Here is a 9,036-nt window from a genome sequence, read left to right as displayed (position 1 = left end):
AACAGAAGCATCCTATCTAATATTAAACTTATTGCAAAAAAAAAAAAAACTGAGTAATCGAGTCAGTCAAAAAACATCCTTTACTCCAATAATTCCTGATAATAGTTGATTTTCTCTTTTTAGTTTTTATACCAATTTTTTCACAGTGCTTGCTGTGCTGATAATCTATTATGATAGAACACATTCTTTTTTTCATAGGAAATGGAAGAGTTTGTCCAGAGCTCTGGAGAAAATGGTATTGTGGTGTTTTCTCTGGGGTCGATGGTCAGTAACATGTCAGAAGAAAGGGCCAATGTAATTGCATCAGCCCTTGCCAAGATCCCACAAAAGGTAAGATAAAATGTCTTAATGTTGTGAAAAACTGCTGAAAGAGGCTGTTAAAGTTTGTAAAGAAACCAATTGTAGAAACTTCCTGCCTATAAACTTAGCTATTGGGAAAGCACTAATTATCTCAGATATTAATTCAAAATCAAAAATATATATGGAAGATGCTAAAATAATACAGAGTGTTTTTCATTAGTAATTAATATGGCATTAACATTGTGATCAGGAATAAATATAATTAAGAGTTGCAGATAAAGCTTTAGTATTATCATGATATTGGTGTCAGGTTTGTGCTATCACCAAATTTTGCCCCTGTGATTTGATCCTTTTGTTTAAGATTTCCTGAGGGCGTTGTACACCCTACAGACGTTAGAAAACATAACATTTTGGTAACTTCACTAGAGCAGTAACAATAGCAGGTATTTAAAAACTCTGACATGCATCATGCAGTTTAGTGTTGCCATGTTATCCAGCCTCATATACTACCTATACATTTTGGAGTAGGCCTATTTGTGTGATATTCAGGGTACTATTCAGAGAAAGGACGGCCTCAGCTGTCAGACAACTAACATAAGGACCCACACAGCCAGGCAAATCTGGAGAAAGAGAAAAAGCAGCCTGCCTTGCTGGACTGGGCCCAGCAAATGTCTGAAGTAGGAAGATGAAAGGGAAAGGGTGGAGATGGATCCTGCTCTGAGGGTGGACCCTGTGTAGTATAAAATGTGGCCCCACAAAGATGCTGCACTGTGAGATTAACAACTCCTCCCAATGGAGGAAGCCGAAGGAAATATAGGAAGGACTCAAGCAGAAGGAAGCCAGGCAGGAGAACAGGTTCAGATGCCGCCTCCATAGAACATAGTAGGAACATATTTTCTTTTATATAGAATAAAATGTGTATTTGCAATTACTTTTTAGTTCCCTGTCTGACATAGCCTTCTTGTAATGACCTATGCTAATATTTTGCCAAAAACTCAAAGTTACTTTAACACTGATGTAACAAATAGAACTTAAAACACTGTAAATTATTTTTTAATTTATAAGGATTCCTCAGGGTTTCCAAAATTAGTAACGTAAACATAAAAATGTCTTGGCTATAGCAGAACATATTAATCACTGTTGTCAACATTTTGTAGCACACTGTTTAAGTGTTAGCAATCAGTTGACCAAAATTCAGCAAAATACAATTTTGAATTTATTTAAGAGTTGTATTTTTATTTGTGGTACCAATAGGTTCCTCATTTCTGTGTTGAAAAAATATTCAACATTAGCGATACTGAGAATACTCTGAATTTGTGTCAAAAGCTATCACTTGAAATTTTTCTTGGAAGTAGTGCTTGATAATTTGTAATTTCAAAGAAGTTATACATGCTACCTTTGCAGCATTAATTAACTTCTTCCAGGTGGCTTAGTTTATAGACTTGTATTTTTATCAATCAAAGGCAACAAACTGTATTAAAATAATTTATAGACATGTAGATATAAGTGAACTACTTCCCATATTACTCAGAAATATTAATATTAAATTTGGTAGATGAAATTAATATTAAATTTGGTAGATGAAAACTCATAAAATATATAACACAAAATAAGCATATAGGTCATTAGTAAGTTGTTACTGCTTTTTCACACTAGAATGATGACTACCTAAAAATTTTAATGCATATGATTACCAAAATTTTTTATCTTTTTAAAATTAAATTTTGTTTGTTAACTTTTAATTTCAGGGTAAATGGGATGTTTGTTACATAGGTAAACTTATATCTTGGGCGTTTGTTGTACAGATTGTTTTGTCATGCAAGTAGTAAGTCCAATACCTTTTAGTTATTTTTCCTGATCCTTTCTCTCCTCCCAACCCCCACCCCCCAATAAGTCCCAGCATATGTTGTTCCTCTCTATATGTTCATGCGTTCTCATCTTTTAGCTTCCACTTGTAAGTGGGGGCATGAGGTGTTTGGATTTCTGTTCCTGTGTTTATTTGCTAAGGATAATGTACAGCAACTCATTTATGTTCCTGCAAAAGACATGATCTTGTTCTTTTCTATGGCTACATAATATTTCACTGTGTACATATACCACATTTTCTTTATTCAATCCATCATTGATGGGCATTTAGATTGATTTCATGTCTTTGCTAGGATGAATAGTGCTGTAATGAACATACATGTGCATATTCCAATTTATAGTCCTTTGGATACATACCCAGTAATAGGATTGCTGGGTTGAATAGTATTTCTGCCTCTAGGATTTTGAGGAATCGTCACCCTGTCTTCCACAATGGTTGAACTTACACATCCTCCTGCAGAGTATAAGCATTTCTTTTTCTATACAACATCGCCAGCATCTGTTATTTTTTGAGTTTTTTATAATGGCCATTCTGACTGACGTAAGATGGTGTCTCTTTGTGGTTTTGATAAGTGATGTTAAGCTTTTTTTCATGTAGAGGTTTACCCCATATAGGTTTTCTTTTGAAAAGTGTAACAACTTTTTAAACACTTGAACTTTTCATTGATAATCTTATTTGTCTAAGCTGCTATTTTGAAAAAACATGATTTCCTTATATACCTAACTAATTACAAAAATAAGGAAATGAAACGTGAGTATTCTGTTTACATCAGTCTGAGTAGTTCTTGTTACTTAACATCCCTTGTTCTCATTGTTAATCTCTTTAGAGTTCTAACATTCTATAACTTTTGGGCTCCTCTCATGGAATAAGATATTTTCTTCACTGTAACAGGTTCTGTGGAGATTTGATGGGAATAAACCAGATGCCTTAGGACTCAATACTCAGCTGTACAAGTGGCTACCCCAGAATGACCTTCTTGGTAAGTCTCTGGAGAACAAATATTGAATATATTAGTAACAGATTATTAGAATGTTAATAGTCATTATGAAACAAGCCTATTGAACATTTGTTATGGAAAAACTTAAAAATAAAATGAAACTTCTCTATATTTATTTTCCAGTCCTAGGGTGAAAAGAATAAACAATAATTGTTGGCACTTTATGATAGGCACCCACATTCTTTATGATCCGAGTATCTTATTTCAGGTGTTATTTCCTCTCAGAATTGTTCTGGCACTTCCTGGGTTGTCTTCCTTTCTCATATTTCTACAACTTTACTTTCCTCTTCTCTAGGGTTATTTCATATGTCATATGTCACTAAAAATAACAGTTCTTCTGCTACCACCAGGGACACTGCATTTTGTGTAGGATTAAATCCCTAATCTTAATCAAAAATTGTTGACACATTTCATAATGAAGTGTGACCTGTCCTTCCTCAATTCTAGCACCACCATCACCTCACTGCCTGCTGCCTTGCACACCCCACATATCACAGTCCATGACTGTACTTAAGAGAACACATTCTGGCTGGACAAAGGTGGCTCACGCCTGTAATCCTAGCACTTTGGGAGGCTGACATGGGCAGATTGACTGAACTTAGGAGTTCGAGACCATCCTGGGCAACATGGTGAAACTCAGTCTCTATTAAAGGCAAAAAATTAATGGGGCATGGTGGTTTCCCTGTAGTCCCTGCTACTCAGAAGGCTGAGTAGGAGAATTGCCTGAACCTGGGAGGTGGAGGTTGCAGTGATCCGAGATTGCACCACTGCACTCCAGCCTGGGTGACAGAGAGAGACTCTGTCTCCATTAAAAAAACAAACAAACAAACAAAAAATGAGAACACATTCTTACATGCCCATCCCTTTTCTGTGCTTTTGTCTTTTTTGCACATTATATTTCCTTGTCCAAATTTCACTTGTTGTTAGTTCAACTGGTAATATTGTATTAATTTTTTCAGTCTGAAGTTAAACACACCACATAGCCTTCACTTACATCTCCAGCAGAATTAGGTGCTCCTTCCTCTGAAGTCTGAAAAGCAATTTCATTTCAATTCAGTGTGTTATCAAGGAAACACTGTCACACTCAGATTCTTCCATTGTGCATTTCTCATTTTATTCCTATGAATGATTTTGCTAAAATTCCTTCAATCCTAGGTCATCCCAAAACCAGAGCTTTTATAACACATGGTGGAGCCAATGGCATCTACGAGGCGATCTACCATGGGGTCCCTATGGTGGGCGTTCCATTGTTTGCAGATCAACCTGATAACATTGCACACATGAAGGCCAAGGGAGCAGCTGTTAGTTTGAACTTCAACACAATGTCGAGTACAGACTTACTCAATGCACTGAAGACAGTAATAAATGATCCTTTGTGAGTATAACTTTTTTTTTTACTCGGTGGTATTTTTAGATCGGTTCTCTTGTCAATAGTGAGTATGACTTTTATCCTTTATATAGAGACTGATTTTGAAAGCATTTAAATGATTTAAACAACCTGCAATCTGCTTTTATTGTTGAGTGGTTATTTAAAAATTTTATTTGAACCACATACATTTAACGAATAACCAATTATTGAAATAATTTTCTACACAAAACTAATTTTAAAGTGATATAGATAAGAAGACATATCAAAATAAATGTGACATAATCAATCCACAGTAGAAAGGAAGGATAAACTTGAAGTCATATAATAAAATACTTTAATTCGATATCTAATATGTCTCAAAGTATATCTGTTTTCTCACAGAAAAATTTATTTTTATCATTATTGTAACAGACTTGATAATTAAATTTAATTTCCACAGCAGAAAACCGACCTACTTAAAGTATAAAATCTAAATGTATTTAGTATGCTTGCAGTCATGAAGCCATCACCATTATATCATTTTAGAACATTTTTATCAACATAAAAGAAACCATAATGGTATAGAAGTCACTTACCATGACCCCTTAGCCCTAGGCTAACACCAATTTTCTTTCCTTCTCTATATTCTCTCTACATATTTCATATAAATTGAATCATACAACTTATTATGTTGTAAAAATGATTTATTTCACCAAGTACAATTTTTGTTGTTTTTATGGTTTTTAGCTTTATTTATGTTGTGTGTATTCACATTTCATTTCTTTTTACAGCAATATATTTTATAATATGGATATTCCATATTTTATTTATCTCTATCATGATCTGAAAGATAGGTAAATTGGTATCTTCACTTCAAAATATTGTTTACGATGATCTTACATTTTTGAGCTGTTTCACTTAGTGTGTGTACAATTATTTTATGTGTTTTATACTTAAATATGTATTTTAGAAGACATATGATGTATTTTAAGATACTAAGTGTCAAATAATTTCAAAATAAGCACACAAAATACAGGAAATCCTAGGGGCTCTATCATAGAGTGGCCAGGGAAAGCCTGTCTTATTGGTAACATTTAGAGGGTTGCCTCAAAAAGAGATGGAAGCATGGCTTGGGTTGTTGCAAGAAAGAGTATTCCAAACGTGGATAGAGGGACACAATGTGTAAGGTGCTAAGATGGGAACGAACAAAAATATAAGGTCAAAGTCCCTAGAAGACCTACTGTGCATGGGAAAGTGTTTGGAGAAGAGCTTGCCAGTGTCTGATAATGGAGGATCCTGAGAACCATATAACAGAGTTGGATTTTATTCTTGATATGATGAAAAGTCAGGCAAAACTCTTGACCAAGACGGTGTCATAATCTGACTTTAATTTCAAAAAAGAAATCATTCTGGTTACTGGGTGGGCAACAGTAGGACACAAAAGATTAGAATAGAAGCAGAGCTAATGGCTATGAGGCATTTCACCCACATAACACAATTCATCTTTAGAAACTTAAGGATGATAATTCTCAAATTGTATTTTAAGTATATATCTTTCACCACTTAAAATGGCTCATGATGCTGAGCATGATTTTGAATGCCTGGTTGAGGCCCAGAGGAGCATAATTGGATATTTCATAACACAAAGGATAAATGCTTAAGCGATGGGTACCCTTTTCTTCATGATGTGATTATTTCACATAACAGCTTGTATCAAAACATCTCATGTACCTCATAAATATATACACCTACTATGTACTCAAAAAAACTAAAAATAAAAAAAAATAAAATTGCTCATATGTTCTCTGCCTCAAATAAGTAACTTTCTCACCTGAACTTCCATTTTTACTTTAAAAATATTTGTCAATTCTGAAAAGTAATTTAAAAGGCAAACTTTCTATGATGACTCAAATTAAAATACACAAATTCTATGTCAATTCTATTACATTTACATTGAATCATATGACACTTTACAAATATTTCATGGACTTGATATGCTCAAGCAAATTAACTTACTTTATTTTTTATATTTATTTGTTTATTTTTTGAGAGGGAGTCTCACTCACTCACAGCTGATTTGTTTAAGTACTTTGTAGACTGTGTATGTTAATCTTTTGTGGTATGTGTAGTGTGTGAAGATTTTCTCTAACTCTTTTTTGAGAGTGCAGTGGTGCAATTGTGGCTCACTGCAACCTCCCTCTCTTGGGTCCAAGTGATTCTCCTGCCTCAGCCTCCCAAGTAGCTGGGACTACAGGTGTGTGCCACCTCACCTGGGTAAATTTTGTTTTTGTTTTTGTTTCTGAATTTTTATTGGAGACAAGGTTTCTTCGTGTTAGCCAGGATGGTCTTGATCTCCTGACCTTGTGATTCACCTGCCTCAACCTCCCAAAGTACTGGGATTACAGGTGTGAGCCACTGTGCCTGGCCAAATTAACTTACTTTCAATGTTGATACCTTTATGTTTATCATTTAGATATAAAGAGAATGCTATGAAATTATCAAGAATTCATCATGATCAACCAGTGAAGCCCCTGGATCGAGCAGTCTTCTGGATTGAATTTGTTATGCGCCATAAAGGAGCCAAACACCTTCGGGTTGCAGCCCATGACCTCACCTGGTTCCAGTACCACTCTTTGGATGTGATTGGGTTCCTGCTGGCCTGTGTGGCTACTGTGATATTTATCATCACAAAATGTCTGCTTTGTGTCTGGAAGTTTGTTAGAACAGGAGAGAAGGGAAAAAGAGATTAATTACATCTGAAGCTGGAAGCTGGGAAACCTGATAAATGAGATTTCTTCAGTTTACTACAACAAGTATAGGTTGTGATACAAGACTCTTTTCTTCTTGTGACAAACATCTTTCAAAACTTACCTTGTCAAGTCAAAAATTTTTTTTCAGATATTTAGTACCTGTTTAACTATTAGAAATATTTCACTTCAAGGAGGAAAACATTAGGGAAAACAAAAATGATATAAAGCCAAATGAGCTTATATTGAAATTTATTGAGCTTGTATTGAAATTTATTGTTCTCATTCACAGTTTATATGAAACAAATTGTTAAGCTTAACTACATGTCAACATTGTACATGTAAACAAGAACATTAAGAAGTGCACTGACAGTATCAGTACTATTTTGCACATACTCGGCATGCTTTGGATTCATTTCATGCAGGATTGTGTTGTTTTGACTGTCTCTGAGGAAACTATTAAATAATTAGATTGTATAAAAAGTCTCTGTCTTCCTGTTGATATTTTGAGATGAGTAGTGCTGCTTACCTTTTATTGTGCATCCAGCTTCATTGTCACTTTTTTTGCTAAAAGCTTTGATAAAAAATGCTTACCTTTTTAGAGTTTTGGTCACTTCCCAGTGGAAAGTATGTGAAATTAGAAATATAGCAACTCATACCTAATTTCTACTACAAAACAAACTAATTTTACAATGTGTTTGGTTTTTTGAGCCAATTCTATTTTTCTGATCATTTAAAAATATTCATCTTTTTAAATTCTTTTTTGTTTTAGTTATTCAAAAGTTTTTGGGTGAAAGTTTGTCTTTGGTTACATCTATAAGTTCTTCAGTGGTGATTTTTCAGATTTTGATGCACCCATTACTCAAACAATATACACTGTACCCAATGTGCAGTGTTTTTTTTTTTTTTTTGAGATGGAGTCTTGCTCTGTCGCCCCGGCTGGAGTGCAGTGGCCGGATCTCAGCTCACTGCAAGCTCCGCCTCCCGGGTTCACGCCATTCTCCTGTCTCAGCCTCCCGAGTAGCTGGGACTACAGGCGCCCACCTCGTCGCCCGGCTAGTTTTTTTGTATTTTCTATTAGAGACGGGGTTTCACCGTATTAGCCAGGATGGTCTCGATCTCCTGACCTCGTTCACCCCCCTCCTACCTTTCCTTCTGAGTTCCGGGAGCCCATTATATCATTCTTATGCCTTTGTGTCCTAATAGCTTCAGTCCCACTTATAAGTGAGAGCATACGTTGTTTGGTTTTATATTCCTGAATTACTTCACTTAGAATAATGGTCTCCAACTGCATCCAGGTTTATTTTGTCTCTTTTGATGGCTGAGTAGTATTCCATTATACATATGAAATGTATGGATAAAGTAATGGGTGGATAAAGTAAATGTGATATATATACATATATTATATATATACACACATATATATAATATATACATAGTATATATATGTATGTGTATACAAACACACACACACGTTTGTTTATCTCACATTTTCTTTATCCACCTATTGGTTGATGGGAATCTAGGCTGGTTCAACAGTTTTGCAATTGTGAATTGTGCTGCTATAAACGTGTGTAGATGGGTTTTTCTCATATAATAAATTATTTTCTTCTGGATAGATGTCCAGCAGTGTAATTGCTGGATCAAATGGCAGTTCTACTTTTAGTTATTTAAGGGATATCTTTATTGTTTGCCATAGTGGTTGTACTAGTTTTCTTTTCCACCAGTAGTGTAAATGTGTTCCCTTATTAGCACCATGCCAACATCTACTATTTTT

At 34.8% G+C, this 9,036-nt stretch overlaps 1 protein-coding gene across 1 annotated transcript; it reads left to right on the top strand.

The window, feature by feature from the left end:
- Positions 1–201: 201 nt before the first annotated feature.
- On the top strand, positions 202–7,736 carry LOC111529610 (UDP-glucuronosyltransferase 2B4-like). Its single transcript, XM_026452643.1, has 4 exons — positions 202–330; positions 3,059–3,146; positions 4,320–4,539; positions 6,986–7,736. The coding sequence occupies exons 1-4, from the start codon at positions 202–204 to the stop codon at positions 7,260–7,262; spliced, it is 714 nt and encodes a 237-aa protein (XP_026308428.1). The 3' UTR covers positions 7,263–7,736.
- Positions 7,737–9,036: the final 1,300 nt, after the last annotated feature.

Source organism: Piliocolobus tephrosceles, unplaced genomic scaffold, assembly GCF_002776525.5.
Source record: "Piliocolobus tephrosceles isolate RC106 unplaced genomic scaffold, ASM277652v3 unscaffolded_38220, whole genome shotgun sequence".
NCBI classification, from domain to species: Eukaryota; Metazoa; Chordata; class Mammalia; order Primates; family Cercopithecidae; genus Piliocolobus; species Piliocolobus tephrosceles.
The sequence above is the reverse complement of the archived record's forward strand: the minus strand, read 5'-3'. Positions and strand labels throughout refer to the sequence as shown.